The 22,248-nt window shown below is 50.9% G+C and overlaps 12 protein-coding genes across 12 annotated transcripts; 3 read left to right on the top strand and 9 right to left on the bottom strand.

Annotated features, from left to right (window-relative positions):
- Positions 1 to 1,206: 1,206 nt before the first annotated feature.
- TrAtP1_006230 (uncharacterized protein) lies at positions 1,207 to 2,080 on the bottom strand (the record flags this gene model as incomplete). Its single annotated transcript, XM_014082860.2, has 4 exons — positions 1,207 to 1,253; positions 1,331 to 1,460; positions 1,528 to 1,545; positions 1,856 to 2,080. 4 exons carry the CDS (start codon positions 2,078 to 2,080, stop codon positions 1,207 to 1,209), a joined length of 420 nt encoding a protein of 139 aa, XP_013938335.1.
- A 511-nt stretch (positions 2,081 to 2,591) lies between these two features.
- TrAtP1_006229 (uncharacterized protein) lies at positions 2,592 to 4,015 on the bottom strand. Its single transcript, XM_014082859.2, has 5 exons — positions 3,579 to 4,015; positions 3,487 to 3,514; positions 3,300 to 3,392; positions 3,020 to 3,218; positions 2,592 to 2,961 (listed from the first exon to the last, which is right to left on the bottom strand). The coding sequence occupies exons 1-5, from the start codon at positions 3,878 to 3,880 to the stop codon at positions 2,885 to 2,887; spliced, it is 699 nt and encodes a 232-aa protein (XP_013938334.2). The 5' UTR covers positions 3,881 to 4,015; the 3' UTR covers positions 2,592 to 2,884.
- A 137-nt stretch (positions 4,016 to 4,152) lies between these two features.
- On the bottom strand, positions 4,153 to 7,100 carry TrAtP1_006228 (uncharacterized protein). The gene is made up of 2 exons (XM_014082858.2): positions 5,954 to 7,100; positions 4,153 to 5,890 (listed from the first exon to the last, which is right to left on the bottom strand). The coding sequence occupies exons 1-2, from the start codon at positions 6,081 to 6,083 to the stop codon at positions 4,308 to 4,310; spliced, it is 1,713 nt and encodes a 570-aa protein (XP_013938333.2). The 5' UTR covers positions 6,084 to 7,100; the 3' UTR covers positions 4,153 to 4,307.
- Positions 7,101 to 7,168: 68 nt separating this feature from the next.
- Positions 7,169 to 8,819, bottom strand: TrAtP1_006227 (uncharacterized protein). The gene is made up of 3 exons (XM_066113027.1): positions 8,177 to 8,819; positions 7,916 to 8,097; positions 7,169 to 7,855 (listed from the first exon to the last, which is right to left on the bottom strand). The coding sequence occupies exons 1-3, from the start codon at positions 8,215 to 8,217 to the stop codon at positions 7,698 to 7,700; spliced, it is 381 nt and encodes a 126-aa protein (XP_065969113.1). The 5' UTR covers positions 8,218 to 8,819; the 3' UTR covers positions 7,169 to 7,697.
- Positions 8,820 to 10,214, bottom strand: TrAtP1_006226 (uncharacterized protein). The gene has a single exon (XM_014082857.2). It carries the CDS (start codon positions 9,987 to 9,989, stop codon positions 9,033 to 9,035), a length of 957 nt encoding a protein of 318 aa, XP_013938332.2. The 5' UTR covers positions 9,990 to 10,214; the 3' UTR covers positions 8,820 to 9,032.
- A 554-nt stretch (positions 10,215 to 10,768) lies between these two features.
- TrAtP1_006225 (uncharacterized protein) lies at positions 10,769 to 11,868 on the top strand. Its single transcript, XM_014082856.2, has 2 exons — positions 10,769 to 11,156; positions 11,253 to 11,868. The coding sequence occupies exons 1-2, from the start codon at positions 10,802 to 10,804 to the stop codon at positions 11,771 to 11,773; spliced, it is 876 nt and encodes a 291-aa protein (XP_013938331.2). The 5' UTR covers positions 10,769 to 10,801; the 3' UTR covers positions 11,774 to 11,868.
- Positions 11,869 to 11,873: 5 nt separating this feature from the next.
- Positions 11,874 to 12,332, bottom strand: TrAtP1_006224 (uncharacterized protein; the record flags this gene model as incomplete). Its single annotated transcript, XM_014082855.2, has 1 exon — positions 11,874 to 12,332. One exon carries the CDS (start codon positions 12,330 to 12,332, stop codon positions 11,874 to 11,876), a length of 459 nt encoding a protein of 152 aa, XP_013938330.2.
- Positions 12,333 to 14,104: 1,772 nt separating this feature from the next.
- TrAtP1_006223 (uncharacterized protein) lies at positions 14,105 to 14,944 on the top strand (the record flags this gene model as incomplete). Its single annotated transcript, XM_014083198.2, has 1 exon — positions 14,105 to 14,944. One exon carries the CDS (start codon positions 14,105 to 14,107, stop codon positions 14,942 to 14,944), a length of 840 nt encoding a protein of 279 aa, XP_013938673.2.
- Positions 14,945 to 15,358: 414 nt separating this feature from the next.
- TrAtP1_006222 (uncharacterized protein) lies at positions 15,359 to 16,242 on the bottom strand (the record flags this gene model as incomplete). The annotated part of the gene is made up of 3 exons (XM_014082854.2): positions 15,359 to 15,500; positions 15,560 to 16,038; positions 16,141 to 16,242. 3 exons carry the CDS (start codon positions 16,240 to 16,242, stop codon positions 15,359 to 15,361), a joined length of 723 nt encoding a protein of 240 aa, XP_013938329.1.
- Positions 16,243 to 16,995: 753 nt separating this feature from the next.
- On the bottom strand, positions 16,996 to 19,032 carry TrAtP1_006221 (uncharacterized protein). Its single transcript, XM_014082853.2, has 3 exons — positions 18,496 to 19,032; positions 18,014 to 18,427; positions 16,996 to 17,940 (listed from the first exon to the last, which is right to left on the bottom strand). The coding sequence occupies exons 1-3, from the start codon at positions 18,514 to 18,516 to the stop codon at positions 17,575 to 17,577; spliced, it is 801 nt and encodes a 266-aa protein (XP_013938328.2). The 5' UTR covers positions 18,517 to 19,032; the 3' UTR covers positions 16,996 to 17,574.
- A 310-nt stretch (positions 19,033 to 19,342) lies between these two features.
- On the bottom strand, positions 19,343 to 21,521 carry TrAtP1_006219 (uncharacterized protein). The gene is made up of 5 exons (XM_014082851.2): positions 21,335 to 21,521; positions 21,215 to 21,235; positions 20,999 to 21,130; positions 20,786 to 20,933; positions 19,343 to 20,708 (listed from the first exon to the last, which is right to left on the bottom strand). The coding sequence occupies exons 1-5, from the start codon at positions 21,435 to 21,437 to the stop codon at positions 20,207 to 20,209; spliced, it is 906 nt and encodes a 301-aa protein (XP_013938326.1). The 5' UTR covers positions 21,438 to 21,521; the 3' UTR covers positions 19,343 to 20,206.
- Positions 19,428 to 19,928, top strand: TrAtP1_006220 (uncharacterized protein; the record flags this gene model as incomplete). Its single annotated transcript, XM_014082852.2, has 3 exons — positions 19,428 to 19,445; positions 19,531 to 19,719; positions 19,785 to 19,928. The coding sequence occupies 3 exons, from the start codon at positions 19,428 to 19,430 to the stop codon at positions 19,926 to 19,928; spliced, it is 351 nt and encodes a 116-aa protein (XP_013938327.1).
- Positions 21,522 to 22,248: the final 727 nt, after the last annotated feature.

Below are 22,248 nucleotides of genomic sequence, written 5' to 3'. Positions count from 1 at the left end.
TTCTCCCTAATGTCATGCGCCGTCAAAGCAATGATTACTCTCTGCGTTAGTTTGTATGTATGTATGTATGTATGTATCAGTATAGGAGCAAAGTGTACATGTAGTCAGCTTTTAAATATTTTGTTGGGGGGCTTATTGAGCTAATGCCTGGAGGTTTTTTACCAGGATGCATTTTTGCAGCATTCATTACTTGGGCACAGCATCTTTTTCTTTTTTTGTTTTCCTTTGACTTTTTATGAATGATTATCTAGGTAGTTGATTGTGTAATTCGTCGAGTCTTGAATAGAAATCGTTGATTGATTGGATGGCTACTACTGGCCAGTTACGATGCCAACCGGGGTAGAAGGAAATGCATAAGCCGGTCATGCATACATGTATGACTCTTTCTATTCGTCACATTTGATAGAATTTTTATCTGATATCATTTTTCCATTTCTGTCCGTTCTCGTTATACAGCCTGGTTCTCGCTTGTGAAGGTGAAGCAAAAGGGTCTATGCGTGTACTAGCACCTCGATGATAAACAGGCACGGTACTACTAGTAGTATTCATAAACCAGAGAGAGATATGCTTGAGTCGCTTTTGCAGCCAAGACCGCCTCTAGCCGTACGCATCACTGAAGGGATTATCAGAGCAACCTGGTTACTCAAATTCCCAAATGAATGTCACAGGCAAGCGGTTGGTGGAGAGTAAATTGAGTCTTCTATACACTAATACAAGGGATAAGCTGCACAGATTTTTTATGTAGCAGCGTCTCCAACCACCATCAATACAATCGTCTTTTTTTTTTTCTTCTCTTTCTCGCTTATAACACCCCCCGATCCACTTCACTATCCCTCCGTTTGATCTGAAAAAAACATTGATGCCAAGATAAAGTGAGGTTTGATCTTGGACAGAAAAGAATTCCCCTTTAATCGTGTCTCTCACAGATGAAAAATTAAGATGAGGTTTCATCGTAATATGATACCACCTGCTTGACCTTCTGTTTATGCTTTCTCTTTTTTTTCTTCTTTTTTTTTTAAAAAATAGCCTCCAAACAATTCATTATTTTTTCTCGGTAGCCCACCCAATATCATAACCTCTACATATCCGGGTATATCTCAGGAGGGAAATCTTTTTTTCAAGTCGCATAACGAGAGAGGCGCGAGAGTTGAGAGATAAAAAAGAGGGAGCCAATGTTTCCAGAATCATTCGGGTCGGACAAGCGATTTAGTGAGCATCGGGCTGGTTGATGATGTACTCGACGGCCTTGTCAACTGCAGCGGGAATATATCAGCATTGCGGGGGGGGCCAGAAGGATAGTCTACGGCAGGGATAAAATGCGAAATCATACCTGAGTGGATGGTGTCGGCGTCCTTGTCGGGGATCTCGATGCTGAACTCCTCCTCGATGGCCATGACGACCTCAACGGTGTCGAGACTGTCCAGGCCGAGGTCGTTGGCGAAGTGGGCGGTGGGCTTGATCTGGAAGGGGCGTTAGATGCGGATTAAATCATTGAGGGAGATTGCGCATTGAAGCTCTGAGACGTACGTTGGCGGTATCGTTGACCTGGAGCGCAGATGAAGTTAGCACACGTTCGCCTGATGATGAAGCAAGAAAGCCAATGGCATGATTCCAAAACAAGACTCGTGCAGTGTCGCAAAGTGCAGCATCGCGACTTATTTCGCACCCCGCTCTCCATCTGTTGCTCTTCTCCCCGCTCTCATCAGAGCTCTCCCATCCAATGCGCAGCTATTCCTCCATCAAAGGCAATTTCACAGCTTCTTAATCAAGCTTCTTCTTTTCATCCCTCCCTCGTCCCAAGCTTCGCCTCCATGTGGTGTTGAAAAATCACGGGCAGCAGCAAACAGCGACCTACCTTGTCGAATCCCTGCAGCAGGCTCAGGATGCGGCCCTCGACCTCCTCCTTGTTCAGGCTTCCGCCAGCGCTGTACATCCTCACGCCCATGAGGCTCTGGACGCGGACGGGAGCAGCGACGGCGCGAGGAGCAGCCATCAGGGCCGTTGTTCGGATGGCGGCGGGTCGGGCAACAGCGGCGCGGACGGCCGAGGCGGATGTGCGGAGGATGGCAGTGCGGAACATGTTGGGCGACTGAGCTCTGAAGGAGGGAGACAAGGAAGAAGAGAAGACAAGAAAAGAAAAGAGTCAAAAAAGTCAATTGACAAGTTTGACTGCTGCGGGAGGAGAAGTGGTTGCGGGTTAAAAGGTTGGTTGGTGGGGGGTTTTTTTTGGTGACGGGTTCGTTTTTGCTCGGCGATGATAAATTTCTCGCTCGCTCTCTGGCTATTACTCGGTCTATTGGAGGTTTGCCGGAGCTGGGGTACAAAGGTACAAGATGCCAAGGTGGGAATGCAGAAGCTGGAGTGCGGAGGGTCACGTGAGGCTGCTTTGAGCTTTGAGGGAGGGGCTGAATCAGCGGGAATGGAGAGGATGGGATTGGATGAGATGGATGCAGCTTCTTTGGCATGGACTTGTTCTGACATGGATTTCTGGCTGTATTGCAGCCAGCCACCGTGTTGTCCTTTATGTAGAAATCACTTGGGCTGGTGGTACTGCATGTCAATGTGAAGCTGCCGCGGGGCTAATTGACCTCTGTGAATGGATGAGGAACTTGAAGTTACGCAAAGTACTCCCCGTACAACAGTCACCATTGCCAACATTCAGCACATCCCAATACTGCCAGGATGAATCCAACCAACTACGTCAACGCTTAAAAACATATATCCACATCAATATGAATCAAAGGCTCTTTTTTTTTGGTGTAGCGCCTAACGTATGTACAATCCAGTTGTCCATGCAATCTCCCTTGGTGCCCTTCTTCTAATTGGATTTGGATTCTCTCTCTGCCCACATCATACAAAATTGGAATTAGGTTTTGTGCGTAGTTTATCGGTAAGGTGAGTCTGCGCGAATGGCGGCAGCAAGTTCGGGCTCCCACTTGTCTCCGTTGGACAACAGCTTCTCTGTGGCCAAAGTATCAGTATGCTATTTTATAAGAATATCCATCTGCATGAAACTCACCCTTGTTGTACAACAGCTCTTCTCTAGTCTCGGTGGCGTACTCGGCGTTGGGAGATTCAACAATGGCGTCGACGGGGCAAGACTCCTGGCAGAAGCCGCAGTAGATGCACTTGGTCATGTCAATGTCGTAACGGGTAGTGCGACGAGATCCGTCGGCACGCTCTTCGGCTTCAATTGTGATGGCCTGGGCAGGGCAGATCTATTGGCATACGCCAGTCAGCACACATGTAATCCCTGCAATATATGCGCTTTCACAGTCGGATATTGGCGGGGTGCTTACGGCCTCGCAAAGCTTGCAGGCAATGCATCGCTCTTCGCCAGAGGGATATCGTCTCAGGGCGTGCTCGCCACGGAATCGGGGAGAAATGGGACCCTGGATTAAGCGTTAATCATGCGTTCAATGGCAAGTTGTCGATGCAGTGTATATTCCGATATCCAGATATTCCACCTCCGCGCGACTTGCATACCTTCTCGAAAGGATAGTAGATGGTGTAACTGTGCATGCTCCGTCAGCAACTCCAATTCCATTTCTGCGATATGTGTAGTCGATATAACATACGGTGGTCGGAAGAACTGCTCCAGCAGGACGTACATTCCCCTGGCCATCTCGGTCATGAGGAAGTACTTGCCCAGCCGGTCTAGTAAGCTGTCCTTCTCCCACGCCCACTCCACGGGCTTGCTTGTGCGGAAGTTTTGCGGCAGAGCACCCTTGGGCGTCGCATAGCCGCGCTGCTGCTGGTGCTGGTAGGGCGTGGCCAGCATCCTCGTCGCCATCATGAGCGAGCTGGCAGAGGCCGGAGCCCGGGTCAGTTGTCGTCGGGCAAGCATGGCCACGGCCGAGGCGGGGAGGGTCGGCGCCATTGTCGTCGGGGAGGGTTGGCAGAGGACGCAATTGACGAAGTTGCAGGAGAGCAGACTCGGGCGCCGCTGGCGGGGGGTCGATTGGGGCGGGAGGCGACTTTGACGTGTTGGTATAACTTTTGGCGGCGGCTTCTGCTTTGATCAACGGCCTAGTGCTCTGCGGGATTACATTGCTAGGCCAGTGATTGGTGGTTGCCGGCTGCCCGTGACATGGCACGTGACTCTCATTGATTAACAGCTCCGATGTCACGACCACCCTTGAAGTAACGATATTTGACATAATCTAGATTATATTATAAAGGTCATGAAAGAAAATGATTAACAGGAGAAATTAAACGCTCATTATGAATTACCCGTCACATAATAAACTCATAGCACATCGCCATCGTTAAATGCAGCTTCACAAGTAACAACACCACCAAATCACTCAATAGCTCTTCTCCCATGTCCTCCACCACAGCCCTATGTTGGCCGCCACCAGCAGGTCCAGCATCTTCATCCCATCGTGGTATATGATGAGCTTGCTCAGCTTGGCTCGGTTGCCCCGGTTGCCCCCTCCTGCTCTCTCACCGCCTATATTCACATCAAACGGCGATACAACATCATCCTCGTCCTCATCGCCGTAGCCCCGGTCCATGGTTGACTTGACCATCTTGCCGAAATGGCCGAGTTTCTGATTAATGTCGCCTTTGGGCACTTCGCTGGACGGGAAAAACTCTGAGCCCGGAAGGTTGTACCGCAGCTCGCTGACTACAGTTGAAGTCCCCTTGGCCGCGCTCGAATCAGGCACCAGCGGGTTGTAGCCGCCCAATTCACCTTCGTGCAGGATATGATCGCACACCAGGCTCCGGCCATCCTTTCCCGTGCGAAATACGCATTTTCCGTTCCAAGGACTCGCAAACGTGTATCCCCGTGGCTTCATCTTGTCAGGGCGCGCAGTCGTTGGCGATCCGGCCGTGTACTCTCCCGAACTATGTGAAGCAACCGATGCTTCACTCTCGTTGCGGTTATGTGCCTGTGCCTTCTTGCGAGCCTTTTGCTCCAACTTGTGGAATGTGGATCGCACAGTAGAACCAAAGCTTTTTGAATACGACATGGAAACCTGCCGGGAGAATGTCCTGCTGCCATCGGATCTCGGCTCTGGCATGAAATCTATCATAGAAGGAGGAGGAGGAAGGGCGACTTGTGTCCCTCCGCGGAACTTGGCATACCCAGCAGTTTCGATTTGTATGTCGATTGGTGGGTGCTGAGGTGGGTGCTGTTCGGATGCTGATGCGGAGAGATACATGGGAGCTTGCGCAGCCATTGGGTCCGTCTCATATGATGAAATCTTTCCCACATTCCACTGGTCTCCGGTGCCCGGATCCCGCCTTATCAGGCTCAGGGTAAATGGAGGCGTGGCGTACTCAGCGTTCTTTGTTGGAGACAAAGAGCGGCTTTGCCTGGTGTGTCCTGTCGTATCTGCCCGAGCCCTAGTTTGAACCCTGGACCGTGTCGTTTCGTCCATCGAGACTCTACCCTGTGGCACGCCGCCCATCTGTCTTGGTCCAACGGGCTTGCGCCTAGGAGGCACATTCAACTGAGATGTTTCCTGAGGATTCGCCTCGAAAGAGCCATCTGAGTAACCCGAACCAGAGTCTTCAAAACGCCGTCTAGGAGGCAAAGGAGGAGCAAAATCACGCTCTTGCAAGCTGGGAGGCATGCCAACATCCCCTGGCGGCCGAAGCGTCGTGTTGTCATGTTGGCTTCGAGTTTGCTGCAGCTGTAATTGATCGCTCTGTATCGAAATCTCAGGGCCTAGCGATGGGACTGTGCCGGGTACTGGCTTCCGGGCAATGGTCCTTGTCGCTGAGCTATCTTCACTGGATCTACCTTGTGCTTCATCTCTCAGCGGCTCAGGGCCTGCCATGTCCAACGTGGGGAGCTCGAGATGAACATAGTAGAGGCTGCTAGCAACATCTCCACCAGTGACATTTTTGACCTGGGGTTTGAAAGGTGAAAGTATTACATCTGTGAGTTTCTTGGGGTCAGCTTCAGTTGCGTCAAAAACCGCCATGGCTCTGAATCACTTACCTCTGGTGCCGGGAACTCTAGATATGTAGAGGGTCAGAGGCTCCTGCGGTGTCTCTGATGGGTTTTCGGGATATTGAGGTGGGTTAGCCGCCTGCAGATTCAGCGCGGCCAGCGACTGTGCCTCCATCATGATGATGAAAGGTTGAGGTTGTCGCGGTGTGCCCTTTAGATGTGCCCTTTGTTTGCAAAATATGTCCCTCTTGGGAAGTGCGTTTTCTTGGTTGTTGATGAGCCGGCTTCTGATATGATATGCCGGACGGGGTGATGGAAGAGGTGAGCAGAAAATAGAAACCGCTAATTAAGGTTATATCGCTGTGTTGCACCAGTGTGAATGAATCGCTTTAGTGATTACGCTTGCTCCTTTTTTTTCTTCTTTTTGTCCTTAGTTCTCAAATGTCATGATGCTTCGTGCATGGACTACTGCAAGGTTCAAGGGTCGGAGAGAAAAAAAGCGCTCGACTAGGCTAGACCGCAGAAACTGCTTTTGGAAAATGCCGATCCAGACAAAGAAATAAAGTCATGACCAGGGAAAGCAGATAAATAAAGAACAAGATGTTTCACAGCAGACCCTTGCCAAGGTAAGCAGCGGCGGGCATTATCCTGGCTATGTTGGTATGGTGGTTGGTCTATCAAAAGAAAAGGAAATGGTGCGGCAGAGGGGGAAAAAGAGAAAAAGGGCCTTCTCCTGTTTTGTGGTAGTTGTCTGTCTGTTTGCCCTTTTCCTCATGCAGGCAATAGACGATGAACAAGTCCGGGTGCCTGAGCTCCAGATTAAAAAAAGAGTCGGAAAAAAAAAAAAAAGAGAGACCAACGTCACCGCGCCGGGGCTGTGTCAACAAAGGCCCATCCGGTTTTTTTGTTTAGGGGCAATTTCGAGGGTCCGGTGAGCGAGCCGATAGGCCTAGAGCGATTCTGGCGATGATGAGGCGTCAGCTGCGAATGACTGGGGCGAAGCTGAAGCTGAGAGCGGAATGAGGTCGCGTTTTTGCCTTGTGGGTTGTGAGTTGATAACACGTATGCAGAGCGGCAAGGCTTGGAGTTGTCGGCTTTTCGTATTTTCTTGATGCTGCATCGTGATCTGTTGGGCCGTTGTTGGAATTTGGGCCTGAAGACGCAGCTGGCACCGTGTCATTAGCACAGTCTCTATAGTTGCAACCTGCACGGCTGATACAGTGTGGTTTTAATGGCCGATACTGTATTATCTACAGGCCCTTTAGTGGATCTGCGTCACTACCGTCATGGGGTCTTGGGCTGGCTCTAGCCTCGTTCCAAATATAAAATTCCCAGCTTCATGATTCAGCGCTGCTCCAGCCACGGCAACTCGTACGCTCTGTCGGAACGCTCCGTCAGTCCGTCGGGCCATGGATATGATATCAGTACAAAGCGTGCTCTGGCCTATTCAATGGTCCTTTTCTTCTTCTTAAAATATCTCTCCAGCCTCGTCCGGGCCTGTTAAAGCACCCGTCACCGCTCAGGTGACATTGAAGCCGTATGCGTATGCAGTGCCATCTCAGCCATAACATCTGCAGCCATGCAACACTGAGCTTCTAAAAAAAACCCCAACTGCAGGCTGCATACTTATGCATTGAGCATTTGCCATGGCCTTGCCAACCATGTCTTTTATCGCTCGATCTTCCCTTTCTTTCTCATTTGCCTCTTCTCTCAACCCGGCAAATGCGACTTTGTATTAAAATCACGTATCCGAGAAAAGAAACATGCACGTAGGCCGCATAGCCCCCGACTCCTAATCATCTCCCGTTGGTTTTGGGCAATCCGCGGCCGTTGTGGTAAAAGGAAACCCGGCATGGCAATTCCAGCAGGGACTCGATTTCGCACATGTGGTGATGGTCCGAGTGACGACACTCGCAGCCCCTGAACAGCCGCATGGCAAAGTCACGAAATCTGCGGCAATGATGAGTCAGTACGCATAGCTGAAGCCTCACTGACACGGGCCCGTCTCACGATCGATAATGCAAAAATCAGTCGAGCAGTCGAATGCACAGCCTCTGTTTGTGCCTAAATTCGTCGTCACTGTAACTGTGGGAACGCAGCTCGATGGCAAAGTAAACGGTTTCTCTTCGTTTACAGGAGTCGAAGTTGTTGGGGCGTCGTCAGCCAGAGAAGTAACTCTATCAATCAGGTGTCTATTATTCACATGTTTAGATCAGCTGAAGAGCACAGACTAGGTAAGCTTATGAATTGCTTGCTCGGGTAGTGTCATACGCCGTCAGCATGAAAACGACGTCGATCGCTGTAAGCCGCATTCTGGACGAAGCAGCTCTCCGATAAATTATAAAGAGGCTATTGTTTCTCGAGAAAGATGCTAGATGACTGTCAAGATATGATTATAGCCAGCCCATGTCGTTTTCAGAGGGGCTGTCGCCTGTTCTAAATACTGGTCCGATCTTGGCGTTACCTAATGCTGGCTGCCACGTCGCGGATGCTTTCATCAAGTGGCGTGATGGTGTATATTTTGGCCAACGTAGTGCTCAGCTATTGATGCTGCAATGTAGACAAATGTGCCGTGTAGTATTTGTTGACGTGGCACAATCCAAGCTGATACGTCCCTTGGCGAGATGCAATACATCGCTTGGGTCTGATGACAAGCATCATGTGGTGAGTGTTTCTCGGCAGGACTCAACCTCCAACCTTGAAAGAAGGTTGACGGATCTTATAATGACCTTAAATTTACTAGAGAATATTGCCACCCTGACCGTCTTTGGACATGAAGCTCAAGGAGGATCTTGTACGAGTACGTGTAATACTACCTACCTGTAATCAATCACGTACATGAAGCTAGCTCAGATCCTGAGCCAATGCAGGCCAAGCTAAAATTGACCACTTACATGCACATGTGCGTCTGCTCACTGCATATCAACTCATTTGGCGGAAAAGACATCAAGTAAAGCATTAGAGATGCTTGCATAGCTAGTCGTAAAGAGGACAGCATTGCGAGCCTATGAGGTCTAATATACAAACTGCTACTCCGCATTCGTGCAAATATGCATAATGGCATCGTGTAATACACGGGAATTATAAATTCTCTATATGCGTAGCCTTAGTTATGATTAGGCTGGTTTCACTTGCTCACTTCTGCTCTATACGCATCCACCACTTCCTGAACAACATCATCCAGCTTTTCGTTCTCCAAGCCCAACAACTCCATCGCATACCCATCCCTCCTTGTCCAGTCCGCGTCTAGAGCCCCCAGCGCAAAGACAATATCCTCAATGGCGTCCAAATCAGCTTGAGAACCATCACCCTTTAGTCTTTGCTGGGCGTCTGCTAGATATGGCTTTGAGTCGACATGCTTGACGTGCCATGGCTCTCCCATTGCCTTTTCCAGGGCAGCCACAACTTCAAGCTGCGATGGGTTGAAGCTCTGGACGTAGACGGCTCGGTTGCGCGTCTGCTCGGCCCGCTGCAGGACTCGGACAGTTGCCTCAGCAATGCGGCGCAGCGTAGAAGTCGATGCCCTGATGGCGCCGCCGTCCAGGATCTGCGCCGTGCGGGTGTCAAAGTCGATGTGGAGGAGTCCATCGCGCAGTCCGTGGTCGAAGAAGTGGCCGCAGATGACGGTTGTCCATGAAAAGGGTGAGCCTTGCTGCGAGGCCTTTGCGGCGAGTGCCTCGCATTTCTCACGGACGAGCGTCTTCTTGCGGTAGAGGGGCAGATACTTTTGCGGCTCTGGGTCGCTCGCATCGCAGCTCCCAAAGTCTGCGGGGATGAAGCGCTTCACGCCGGCGTGGAATGCGGCCTCTGCGAGTCGGAGATGCTGGTCGCCCTCGCCGAGCGGGAAGGCAGCAATGACGGCATCCTGGCCGGCCAAGGCCTTTGCGACATCCTCAACCGGGAGCTCAGGCGGGACGATGAGGCGTGAGATGGAGGAGGAAGAAGAGGAAGAAGAGGAAGAGTTGGAGCGTTGGAGGATGGAGATGTCGAAGCAGTCTGCCTGAACAAGGCCTTTGAGAATGACTGAGCCCAGGGTGCCATTGGCGCCTACGAGGCAGACCTTTTTGATTGGAGTTTGCGCCATGGTTAAGCAGGGATTAATATCTGTCACTTTATGCACGCGCAGATGAGGGCGAGAGAGATCTGGAAGCTGTCCAGATTTGGCAATCGGACGGTAAGACGCGGCATTTGGCGATGCGGAGAATGGTGGGGCGTATTGCTATGTACTTGGATAAGCAGTTTGAGAGCATTGCTTTGTGTATATAGCTACATGGCAATGGTATAGTTTTATTCAGATGTTTGAGCACGGTTATAGCATTCAAACTGAATACATGTACGGATTAGACATGTTCAGAATCATGAGGGCGTATAAGTGAAGGCAAAGAAGTATATTCTCTAAACTTGACAGTATGTCAACAGTGCTCATAAGCAGTAGCGCAAGAGACCCAAACCATGTAAGCAAAAGCAAACTCCTACAACATTCCTCTTCCTCTCATACTTTAACACTTTTTATATACTTGATTCAACGGTCACAAGCCTGGAGTTTTGGTCTTTCGGCTCCGACGACTCTTGAATCGGCGCATCCCACGCTGCATCCCCCACAAATCGCGGACTCTCTCGGCTATCCGAGATGGAAATAGCGCCTCGATTCGCGCGGCGAGCGGCGCTTCCACTGATTAACTCCGGCTTTCTCCAGTATGCCAATCGGCTCGGCCCATGCAATGGGGCCGTGATTGAGTTGCAGGTACAAGGAAAGAGTCAACACAAATCAACATTCTTGACCAATTGTAGGCATCTTTTGAGGGGAATGAAACAGGAGGTTAGACAAAAGCCGGTGGGGATAAGCTTCATGGAAGAAGAAAAAAGTATATATATGTCTCGTGAAGTCATAAGTCAATGACAAGTATAAAACTAAGTAATCAGATAAAAACAACTTTCTTTATTCATATAACAACTCTAGCAATCATGGCTGACAAGCACATCGTCTTCATCACCGGCGTCAACTCCGGCATTGGCTATGAAGCCGTGAAAGCATATCTGGGCTCATCCACCCCATACCACATCTTTGTCGGCTGCCGCACGCTGGAAAAGAGTAAAGAGGCCATTGCTTCCATCACCAAAGAGGTTCCATCGTCAAAGGACACTCTTGAACCAATCGCTCTTGAGCTGGAAAGCGATGAATCCATAGATCAGGCATATGAGGCGATTGCAGCCAAGGTGGACAGAATCGACACGCTGGTTAATAATGCAGGTTTGTGCTATGCTCCTCTCAGTCCTATACATGCTTGGCAAGAAGGATTTTTTGTTCAAAATATGAGACTGACATGGTTTTGTTGACATATAATAGGCGCTGCTTTCGACACTCACAACTTTGCAAACGACATTTCCAACATCCGCTCCATCTTCAACAAGGCATACGACGTCAACGTCACCGGAACCCACGTAGTGACAGCCAAGTTTGTCCCTCTCCTAATCAAGTCCCCTTCCCCCCGCCTCATCTTCATCACTTCCGGCCTGTCCACCCTCACGGCTCACTCCAAGAGCTTCTACCCGCCATGGGCGCCCAAGCCGCAGGCCGGATGGCCCAAGGACAACGTGGCGGCCCACCTGGGCTACAAGAGCAGCAAGACGGCGCTCAACATGGTGATGCTCAACTGGCACTGGCTGCTGCACGAGGACGGCGTCAAGACGTTTTGCATCAGCCCGGGCTTCTTGGCGACGAATCTGGGTGGCATGCAGGAGAAGCTCAAGGAACTGGGGGCGGGTGAGCCGTCTGTTGGCGGACAGTTTATCCGGGCTGTGACTGAGGGGGAGAGAGACGAGGATGCTGGCAAAGTGGTCTGCCGTGGTGGCGTTCAGGACTGGTAGAGACTCGCGAGGATGATGTTGATTAAGCACATGATGGAGCCATTTCATTACAGAAGACAGGCGTCATAGCAAATAAAAGAAACCACAATTCAGACAAAGTTCAAGGTTGACGGGTTTTATTACGTTTGAAGGCTCTTTTAAACATTCTAACAGCCGTACACTCCTGCTGGTACCTCGACGGGATCGTCGTTGCCGCCTCCATGTACACCAGATTCTCCAGATGCTCTATCCATTGGCTCAGATGCTCGGCATCCGCATCCAAGAGCTCCCTCTCCACATCGTTGCCAAAGGATGACTGGCTCTGGCAGCGGTAGAGCTCCGCCTGCAAAATCTCCAGCTCGCCCACGACGGGGAGCGCACTTCTCCGCTGCTGGTACTGCGGGGGCGGATACAAAAGGTCGACGACGCAGAATACCGGCGGGTGTTGAGGCAGGTGGTGGGAAGTCATTAGAAAGCGGTCTGCAAATGGTTTGCGGACGAAGCTGCCTGTGAGCTTGTTGAACGTGCGTTCCAAGGCGAGGGGGAGACGCGCCCATGACTGTGCCATGCTTGAAGGCATGTTTTGTGGGAATGAATCGGTTTGTGTGGTATATATGAAAAGTAGCAGGGACAAGCTGTTTTGGACTTGAGTAGTTGTGATGGTAAATGCTGAAGCTGTAGCAGACAATCTTGACTTGAGGATGAGAACGGCCAGATGACGGACGATACGGCTGAATTTATAGAAGCCATTGCCAGCTTCATTCATCCTTTTTAGGTTTATTGAGAGCCATGCGGATGCGCGGATATTGTCCGTATGACCTACGTAATTCCACGACGCCTCGTTTGGGTTTACATTGTTCAGTGCAGTTGATAATAGGCTGCGTGGTGGTTCCTGAGCTTATGTGGCGTGCCGAAGCTAGGCCAAATTATGGGGTAATGTCAAGTTTAACAAGAGCTTAAACTTGTATCTTTTCTGCGAAGAGCCTGCCATTAGGTACAAAGTAGTCATGGATATGTCGAACAATGCGCTTTCCCTGTATCAGCATGGTGATTTGCGGTGCATGAAGCTGCAGCTTTGATGGCGGCTCAAATGGGAAGCTCACGATTGGTTTTGGGGTGTATAAGCGATGCGTGAAAGGCCACCATGGCGCCGCATGAGAGATAAAGAGGGATGATTTGGACCGAAAAGGGATTCAATTTGCTTTTGTTGGCTCGTGGTCGAAAAGAATCGAAGGAAAAAAAAAAGTATACTTGCGAGCAGCGCCTGAAATGGGCAATGTTGCTCGTTTATCTCGCTTTTTAACGAGCGCCGCTGAATGAATCAAAGCATCACGATCACGAAATAATCAGATCAGAAAACTACTCGGGTATCAGAAAATAGCCGTCGAGGCTAAAACAAAAATAAATCATTATTCCTGAATATAGTGGTATGCAGCTCATCTTCCTGTCGCCATGTCCCAAGTTATAAGCGAGCAGCCATGCTTTCCTGATGATTTTACTTCATCTCTTACAAATTACTTTGATCAAAATACATATGTCAAGACCCATGCACCGGGATAAAGCCATGTTCGATAATGGACATGCTGGGTCCTGTTACCGCAGCCTTTCAGATCGTGAAACAACATGTATACAGCCACGAAGTGAAGCTAACAAGCTACTACTCAATTCGATCCGATTCCATTCAAGGAATTCCGTCTAGCCCAAAGCTAGCAGCGCGAAATCGCGCCCATTGAATTATTTTACTAAAGACAGCCAACGTTAACTTGGTACATTCCTTGTAATCGGATCGTCATTTGAACGACGCCAGTCTCCCTTTCTAGGCGTGCCGCTTGCCGGTGAGTTTTGATATGCCAGACCAATGTCTCAGCTTCATCTCTTCCTAGTCAGCTGAGATTCGCAGCTTTGACGCGCCAACCTCGTCGGTTTTTTCAAAGCTTTTGTTCATATCTCGGTGCGGTATGCAGGTACCGCATACCATTATTTGCTGATCTCTGTATCTATCCTCACACGTAGCATTCTACGTCTCCTCCAAAAGGCCTCCTGAGTCGTATCTCTTGCAACCAACAAACGTGTGTGATCGCACCATGTATGCAAAGCTTCGCGTTTCAGTCCATTCCCCGGCAGCGGCATTGTGTCAAGACTAGGCTTATTCACACGTAGTGCATTGTTTTCCTGCCCAAGACTCGCCAACATCTCATTGTGAGGCTGGATGATGCATTGCGGTCATAATATTCAATGGATATATATAACTTGGCAATATTTCTCGTCCCAAGCCGGTGATTTGTCTCTCGTCGCACAACCATCTTCCTCAGTACAATCTTTTTCTCTTTCGCATCCTGAACTTGGCAAGTCATGTCTCGTTTCGCTCTCCTCGCCGGCCTCATGGCAGCCAGCGTGGCAGCCCAAGCCGAATTCACCGCCCCCGGCTTCAAATACATTGGCTGCGTCGAAGCGGAACCGCCCGTCTTCAACTTCAAAGCCGATGTACCTGCCCCCTTCAGCGTCCAGCAGTGCCAATATGCGTGCCATGCCAAGGGCAAATACGCCGCCATGGACGGTAGCTGTAACTGTTATGACTCGTCGTCAAAAGCCGAGCCAGCTTACAACATTATTGATGAATCTGTCTGCTCGGTGCCGTGCATTGGGGGCAACGCAACGGCGGGCATATGCGGAGGCCCGCAGTGTCCGGTGACGGGGAAGAAGCGATACTCACTGTACAAGAAGCAAACGGAGCATCATGATGACGATGACTGTGAAGAGGAGGAGAAGACCAAGAGCAAGGACACTGGCGTCTGGACCAAGTACATCTCCACCACGGTCGCGACCATCACAGCTTGCCCTCCCGAAGTCACAGACTGTCCCCTCTCTCCTACAAAGGCCACTGCCACTCCACACTGCCCAGGAGAAGGCTGCCATGTCCCCACGACATCAGCCGAGCCCACTCAACCACCGTGTCCTGAGAAGTGCGGCCCTCCATGCCCTCCTGAAGGCTGCCCAGTTTGTCCTCCTGGCGGATGCCTCCCTTCCTGTCCTCCAGGCTGTCCCATTTGGGCTTCTATCCCCCCACTCCACTCCTCCGCCACCAGTTCCAGCGTGCGATGGAGAGCATTGCAAGTTGGGTCCTCTTCCTCCAGCAACACTAGCCTGCCCTTCTGGAGGATGCTTTCACCCTCATCCCACAATAATTGTTAGCAAAGGCACCAGGTACCAATCCGGCGTGTCAATAGCAGTTGCGGCGTTGGCGTTGGCTGTTGGTTGGCTGTAGGAGTGGATATTGGTTGCGATGGCTTTGAGGCGGAACTTTGTGCTATTGAGAGGAAGAATAATACAGGGTTGTAAAAAACAGAGGGTTATAATCAGAGCAAACGACGAAATAAAGACTTTTTGAGGCGTTAGGTCGGGATGAGATACTTGTTGAATCTTTCGTATAATACATTAGCTACAAGAATCAGAGATGCCTGAATACTCGGTTTCTGCTTGATTCATAGTTTCGAGCCAAATCTCACCAAATCGAGAGGGTCGAGTCCATCATGAACTCCAAAAATTAGTCCTCATCTTGCGAGGCGAGGTGGAGGCTCCTCTCAAAGTCAATTCCGCCGCGAAAAGCTACCTCTTTGGCGCATCCGTTAACGGAACATAACGCACGCCAAACAGCTTCTTCCGCGTTATCTTGCCCTCCTTGTCCTTTTCGATACGCCACACGCTTTGGCTCCACCCGCTGGAGTCGTCGTCTACAGGAATAAACATGCTACAGTCCCCGTCAGCGTGCCTATGCGTAATGGGAAGATCGTGACGACAAAAACTCACCATCCTGGCGCCTTGAGCTGCTCCAGTAGCGGAGCGTGTACTTCCTTCGCAGCAGCCCCGACGTGAATCACATCCCATGCCGTGCCATATTCCTCTTCGCCCTGTCGTGCCTCTTCAACCCAGCCCAGCCTCCCGTCTCCAACCACAAACCTCGCCTTTCCCGAGTCCAGCAATCGCTTCCCCTCTGGACTCTTTCCCATGTTCGCTTCGCCCAAGTCTCGCAGTTCCCGGATATGCTCCAGCCCTACCACAAGCCCCCGGTCCCCAACAAGCTCGGCAAAGACGTGCGTGAGGTAGCCAGAGCCAGAGCCAATGTCCAGGACTCGTGGGGCCGGGGATGTCTCTGAGGGGAGAAGACGAGGCAGGACATGCTCCACGGCGGAGGCGTGCATGTGCGGCGCGGAAATGGTGGCATCGTAGCCGATGGGCTGTGGAGAGTCTTGGTATGGCATGGCAGGGGCGTAATGCCCTCGGTCAACCTATGGCGAGTTAGAGACAATGATGACGAGAAGCATCTTCAGCCATTCTCTCTCTCTCTTCTCTCTTCGACTGTCTGCTCCTTGTGACATTCAAGAGCTTGCCTTTAGAAACGCCTCCTTGACCAGCGGATCGCTAATGAGGCCGTTGGTCCACATGTTTGCAATGAGCCCGGCATTGGAGCTCCCTGAACACCGCCACGCCATGTTGATGCCTCTGCGAGCTTGAAGACCTCCTGCGATGAGAAAGCAGACTCCGGCGGATTTGAGCAAGACCTTGCACGATCTAGACAGTCTGGCTCCAGAGACAGTGGCGAGAGCTCGAGGCGCCAGCTTTTTAGTTGTTTTCCAACTGCCGGCTCAGCCGAAAGTAGCACCAGAATAAGATTCTTTTTTTTTTTAACTCTTTGATACTGTAGAAGCACGCGACAGGTAAGCAAGAATCTGGCAATGACTTCTGGAAATTAGCTGTATAGCGAGGATTAGCTACCTGTCATGCCCGTGCTGACGACTGGATATAAAATCACGCGTATCACCTCAGCGGTAAAATGGCCGGATTCAGACGGCGAGAGAAAACGTTGAGTGAGGATTTGATATTTTTTTTATTTGCAAAAAAAGTATCGCCGCCCATATGATGTATGAAAGACGTCAAAGGCACTGCGGATGAGCTGAGGATGAGCTTCTCCAGGTCGCGGGCACTAAAATGCGATTCTAGGCTCATGCCACAGCGGTTAGCGGGGCGGAATAGCGCTGCAAGCTCAGGACCCCGCACCCGGGGGCTAAATAGCGCGCGTTAGCGGCCGTTGTAGGCCCTGCATTGTGCCTGTACAGTGGCCAGTGGCCTGTAGATTGTAAATTGCAAGCTCTAGATGCTGTGCAGCGATCTGCATGAGGATCTAGATGGGAAGCATGAACATGAACCCATAGACCCTTTTCGGGCTTGGGTAGATCTGCTGATTGGTAGACAGATAGCTTATCAGATTGATAGATTTGGAGGAAATACTAGTACGACGTTCAAGTGTGCTCATGAGACGGTTTAAGCCAGAACAAGTAAAATAGGTATAGATGGTTGGTTATCCATTCTTTGACATAGGAAACAAGAGAAGCGTGCTACGCGTTATACCTCGGAGCTAATAATGCATACGTCCATAACGCCTGAAATCCATCCGACGGGGAAAACAGAACAAGATAAACAGAGACAGAAGAAAAAAAACAGAATGAAAAGAAAAAGAAAAACGCTGACTAGCGTAGTGGTATCGATGACCACTTGCCTCTAATTAAAACGATCCAAGGCAGCGGCAATTGCAAAAAATTCAAATCTACAACGGGAGAACCAAAAACTTCTATACCACGTGCTCCACGCTCTCGCCCTCGGCAATAATGGGGACGTTGAGTCCACGCTCGGGGCTCTGCAGGACGAGTTGTTCGTGTCGTCGGGCTCTCATGAACTGAGCCACGCTCTTGATGAGAATGAACCAGCCCACGACCATCAGGATATATGCCATCCAGTCACTGCCAGAAATACTGCCGCCGGGGCCGTCAGTCACATCGCTGGCCTGGAAGTCGTGCGAGTTGGGATCTGGGGGGCGCAGCGTATCCGTCGGGACCAGTCATCTTTGGCGGGTCGTCGGGTGATCCTTTCATGTAGAAGCCATATTGGATAAGGGTGATGCCAAGGCCGGCTCGCGATCCGTTTTTGGCGGCGTGGGTGGAGTGGAGAAGGTAGGTGAGCAGGAAGCCGACGAGCTGGAATGAGGTAGAAATCATGCCGTTCCAGATGAAGGAAAACACAGACCCAACGGGCATGCCGTCGACGTAAACTTCATCGCCGCCACCGTAGCCGGGCGCAAGAATCGTTGTTTCCCAGTATGGCGGAGCAGCGTCAGCAGCGGCTTGTTCGTAAGTCTGTTGGTTGCATTGCAATTAGTAAAGATTCGTAACAAATGCTTTGGCAGATTCAGTCCAAGGGTAGACAAACAGGTGGTTGCTCCTCCTTCTCCGCAGTGCCGTCCGTCCGCTCCGGCCGGGCTGACATATTCGCAAACACGCCATCGGAGCCAAATCCGCCGCCCATCACTCGGGGTCGTGAACCGGATGAAGCCGCATCCGACGTGGCCGGAATGGAAGTCGGTGCTGTCGGTGCAGAGAGTCGCGCAGAGTCGTTGGTTGATCTGATGGTTGGTGTAGAGTCCTGTCGGACTAGTCTCGCTCTATCGTCTGTTTCATCGTCGCTCGCATCGTCATCATCAAACGCATCGGCGAGGTCGTTGTTGACTCGGCCATTTCGTGTTGGCGAAGAGGCGCGGGAATGGAAGGACGGAGGTGGCGAATTGGGGACCTGGGCTCGTCGCTGCGGAACATCCTCGTGGTCCTCATCATCGTGGGCATTTACCTGCGGAAAGCCATCAAATGTCAGTATCGGATCAGCGTCCAAAATCATCGCGATGCGCGCCCACGTACCCTCTCGTAACGCCCAGACATGGCTGCTTCTGTATTCTGCTCAAGTCGCGCAGTGTCGTAGACTCGGAGAAAGGGTATAATGTCGTAATCGGCTGGTCACGAGCGCCCGGGGGAAGAAAGGAGCGCAGTCGGGATCAAGGGGATACAAGAAGCGACAAAAGGAGAAAATCAAAAGACACGGGTTGGCAGAGTCGTGGCGGCGAGGAGAGAGCGGCGAGAAAAGAAACACAAAATCGAACAGCGGCACAAAGGTTGAGGAGGCGGAGATGAGACGAGAATCAAGAGCGAAAATGAAGATGGACGGGAAAGGGCTGAGCCTGCGCCAAACGCAAAACCGCAGGTCGATGGAGCTGGGCGGTCGGATTGGGACTAAGGCCAGGCCAGATGATGCGTCCACTGATGACCAATGCGAGGGGGGAGGCAACCTGCTGATGCAGAAGAGGTACCTGCGAGTCTGCTGCACCCGACGGGATGAGCCAAGTACCGGCGGTTACTGGGCAAGGTACCTCGCCATCTGGAACAATCTAGGGTCTGCTGGGGGGGACTTTTGCTGGGGTCGGAGGCCGCTATTTGTCGCTGTTACTGGGCGGGCGAGGCCTAAAGGGGAGGGCCTCAGGCAACAGAGCCCCTCTAAGCGCTGTCAATGATGAGTGCAGGTGTTTTGCATGACTTTAGCACCTGGGCCGTGCGCGGCATCCGAAGGTAGCCAGAACCTTGGTTTTGCGCAAGAGATGCCTCTATCCTAAAGTATCCCCTACTTGTGCATACAATCTGCTCATCGAGGTATGAGAAGCCACATGCACCGTGCATTCACACCGTATCCGGAAACTTTAGCTTCTAGCAGAAATTCAATATTTTGTATCCAGGCGAGACAAAGTGGCGGCATTGCATTGCGCAGCACGCGCATAGCAGAGTCTGGGAATCTTTCGACAATGTCGCGATCGCTGGCGGTGAGTGCTACTGAATCATTTTACTCCATTCCACCAAGCATACGGGGATCCTCGAGTTGCCAGCTAACTTTTTGCTTCGCCGCAGCGCCGTATCTACTCCGACGTCTTCGCCAAATGGCCTAAGCAGGACCTCCGGCCGGACTACCAGTTCCAAGATGTCCTAGCCAAGGTTGTCGACGAGCGATTCAAGACGTACAGCCCTTCTACCGAGTCCGAGGAGCTGCTAAAGGCCCGCGCGCTTCAGTTCCTGGTGCAAAATAAGTTTAAAGATAGGGTTCGCAACTACAACCTTTGTGAGGGGGGGGCCAGCAATTTCGCTAACAAGCAATGTCATTATAGTACAAACTCAAGGGTCCAATGCTGGAGCCCAAGAGCCAGCCGACGTATTTCGAGGATCTGGTCAGGGAGATTGAGGAGGCGCCCAAGAGGACATGGCTGGAGAGGCTGGGCAAGAGATTGTCTGGCATGATCAGACTGCAATGATTCACGAACAAAAACGGTAACATCGGTGTTTAACAGGAGGGACGAGGAACAAAACAAAAAGTGCTTTTCACACCACAATGGACATGAAGGGAACAAGGAAATCGAAAAAAACGTTTTACGATACATTGCTGTATACCACCCGTATATATATATATACACTTGTACAACTAGTTGCTGTATGAATAGGTTGCATAAAACCCCCATTCTAAATCCTAAACGCCAGGCCTGTCTGCTTCTTATCTTTTTGACTCTTTCTTCTCCTGCAAATCCTCTTCTCCTTAGATGTACTTCATTTCAGGGTCCATCTTGTTCATCAGGTCCATGCTCTTCTCATACAAGGTAAACACAATGCCTCCGCTCAGTACCAATCTCGCTAGCCGGGGCAGCGCTCCGCTCCAGAATGTAAGGACGCCCTCTTGCTTGAAGATCATGGCCGCGCATCTAAATGTGTTGCCATACATGCTCTTGGCCTCGATGCTCTGCATGCGCGTCTTGACTGTGTCCAGAGGCTGCGTCACATACACCGTGACCAGGCCAGCAAGGCCGCCCATGGCAAAGGTGCCGACAGCGCCGAGCTTCTCTCCTGGCGCGGTGTAAGATTCGGCAATCTGCTTGAAGAAGTTGTAAGCGCCGAAACGGGTTGCGCTGTTGGCGGCTTGGCGGGCTGTTGTAGGGACGAAGCCTTGGAAGAAGCCGCGGATACCACGCTCACGGGCGATGATGGGAACGGCGTGGAGGAAGCCGCGCATGCGAGGTTTGGCAGATTTGCGGTCGTCGATACTAGAAGAAGAGGCCTATATTAGCGTTTGTGCTATGAAGCAGGTTTTTTGAAAGGAAATATGAGTAAGAGGACATACAGAGTAGTCTTGATACTCTCGGTTGGAGTTACAGCAAGCAGCGACTCTGTAACACCAGCACCGAAGCCGGCCAGGACGGTTCGTGGGCCAGAAAGCTTGCCATTTTCATCAGCCAGCAGACTCTTGAATTGGTCAAAGGCAACGAATCCTAGACCTTGTATTAGCGCTTTCCGTCCTGAACCCCAATTCCACCAATTGTGCCGTTATGCGTACGGATTCCTGCTTTGGCAGAGTTGCCAATGATGAGCGTGGTGCATCCCGCGTACCACTGCGCTCCAAACGGCGGCCATGGCAGCTTCTGTCCCTCGGCTAGCCGCCTGTTGAGCTGCGACCTTGTCTTTGCAACTGCATGTATCTGATTAGTTCGCCGCTCGTAGATGTGGAATCATGTCCAGTTATTGTTGCAGTATGATATCGACTCAGACATACACTCGGCAGGGTAGGTAATGGCTATTGTCGGCGAAACGTTGTCAGCTCCAGTTCGAAAATCTTCAAATCCAAGCACGTGCGGACTCATCGCTCGGCGCAATGCAGCAAACAGCAACTTACCGATTTCAATCGCGCCGGCTGTCGAGCCAGCAATGACGGATCGCAGAGCGCTGGGGCGCTGCTTCTTCTCAGAAGCTACCGGCTCCTTGGCTACCGTTGCCATTGTGAATATTCCTTTGCTCTTTTGGCAAAAGATTGGACGCCTGGCGGGGTGATGGCATTTGGCTGTCGCGCAAACAATTATAGCGGGCAGATTTGAATGTCTGGAGCCGGAAGATGGGTTCCGATGTCGCCGATGGACCTACCCGGGCCGCACCCCGGCTGGAGCTGGGTCGGGAAAATTACTGATTTCATGTTAGCACCAGCACCAGATTGATGGGTGCCATATATATATGAACAAATGGGTTTGTCTCTACTTGTTTGGATTGCTAGAGCTTTTAGCATATTTCCCCTTGTGAAAACTCTTTTTGCTTACACTCTATGGTCACAGCTTAATACCAACTATTGATGTATTGAGGGGGACCCTTGTGGCTCTCAATTCTTTGACATGGTGAAATAATAGCCAATCACCGAGAAATTAGCACATGAGTACGGACATACTCCACATCTTCAACGACAAACCCTTCAAGACATTCACTCTTTTCAGGCAGGGAGACCGCTTTCTCGGAATATGGATTACGAATGCCAGCAGCTGTCTATGAAATATGTGTCACTGGGCTTGTCCATGTCTCAGGTGTGGATGCAAGTGCGTACCCTAAAGCTCGAAACAGCGGTCAAAGTTCAAGATGGATGTTTGTCTGAGACGAGTATGGCGATGCTTTTATCTGCCAGAGTATCAGTACACTGTTATACATTTAAAGCTCGGTCTAAGAACGACTGATTATTCCAGATTGTAAAATCGTGGCGGCAGATGCTTCTCCAAGTATCAATTGTGTAGGTGATGGCTGCAGTAGAGCTTAATGCAATTCACTAGA

This window comes from Trichoderma atroviride, chromosome 3, assembly GCF_020647795.1.
Source record: "Trichoderma atroviride chromosome 3, complete sequence".
Taxonomy (NCBI): domain Eukaryota; kingdom Fungi; phylum Ascomycota; class Sordariomycetes; order Hypocreales; family Hypocreaceae; genus Trichoderma; species Trichoderma atroviride.
Note: the sequence above shows the minus strand (reverse complement) of the source record. Positions and strands in the feature narration are given on the sequence as shown.

Excerpts from the sequence above, each read along its gene's own strand:
- TrAtP1_006229 (XM_014082859.2), bottom strand. The coding sequence starts at position 3,880 with ATGGCGCCGACCCTCCCCGCCTCGGCCGTGGCCATGCTTGCCCGACGA. Across the intron at positions 3,515-3,578 it reads GAGCAGTTCTTCCGACCACC|TTACACCATCTACTATCCTT; the intron begins GTATGTTATATC and ends GAGCATGCACAG. Across the intron at positions 3,219-3,299 it reads CCTGCAAGCTTTGCGAGGCC|ATCTGCCCTGCCCAGGCCAT; the intron begins GTAAGCACCCCG and ends GTATGCCAATAG.
- TrAtP1_006228 (XM_014082858.2), bottom strand. The coding sequence starts at position 6,083 with ATGATGGAGGCACAGTCGCTGGCCGCGCTGAATCTGCAGGCGGCTAAC. Across the intron at positions 5,891-5,953 it reads TAGAGTTCCCGGCACCAGAG|ATGTAATACTTTCACCTTTC; the intron begins GTAAGTGATTCA and ends AGAAACTCACAG.
- TrAtP1_006227 (XM_066113027.1), bottom strand. The coding sequence starts at position 8,217 with ATGCGGCTTACAGCGATCGACGTCGTTTTCATGCTGACGGC. Across the intron at positions 8,098-8,176 it reads GTCGTTTTCATGCTGACGGC|ACACCTGATTGATAGAGTTA; the intron begins GTATGACACTAC and ends TGTGAATAATAG. Across the intron at positions 7,856-7,915 it reads TGATTTTTGCATTATCGATC|ATTTCGTGACTTTGCCATGC; the intron begins GTGAGACGGGCC and ends TCATTGCCGCAG.
- TrAtP1_006226 (XM_014082857.2), bottom strand. The coding sequence starts at position 9,989 with ATGGCGCAAACTCCAATCAAAAAGGTCTGCCTCGTAGGCGCCAATGGC.
- TrAtP1_006225 (XM_014082856.2), top strand. The coding sequence starts at position 10,802 with ATGACAAGTATAAAACTAAGTAATCAGATAAAAACAACTTTCTTTATT. Across the intron at positions 11,157-11,252 it reads CACGCTGGTTAATAATGCAG|GCGCTGCTTTCGACACTCAC; the intron begins GTTTGTGCTATG and ends GACATATAATAG.
- TrAtP1_006221 (XM_014082853.2), bottom strand. The coding sequence starts at position 18,516 with ATGTCTGGGCGTTACGAGAGG. Across the intron at positions 18,428-18,495 it reads TGTCTGGGCGTTACGAGAGG|GTAAATGCCCACGATGATGA; the intron begins GTACGTGGGCGC and ends GGCTTTCCGCAG. Across the intron at positions 17,941-18,013 it reads AGAAGGAGGAGCAACCACCT|ACTTACGAACAAGCCGCTGC; the intron begins GTTTGTCTACCC and ends TGCAACCAACAG.
- TrAtP1_006219 (XM_014082851.2), bottom strand. The coding sequence starts at position 21,437 with ATGGCAACGGTAGCCAAGGAGCCGGTAGCTTCTGAGAAGAAGCAGCGC. Across the intron at positions 21,131-21,214 it reads CATTACCTACCCTGCCGAGT|TTGCAAAGACAAGGTCGCAG; the intron begins GTATGTCTGAGT and ends AGATACATGCAG. Across the intron at positions 20,934-20,998 it reads CTCTGCCAAAGCAGGAATCC|GATTCGTTGCCTTTGACCAA; the intron begins GTACGCATAACG and ends TACAAGGTCTAG.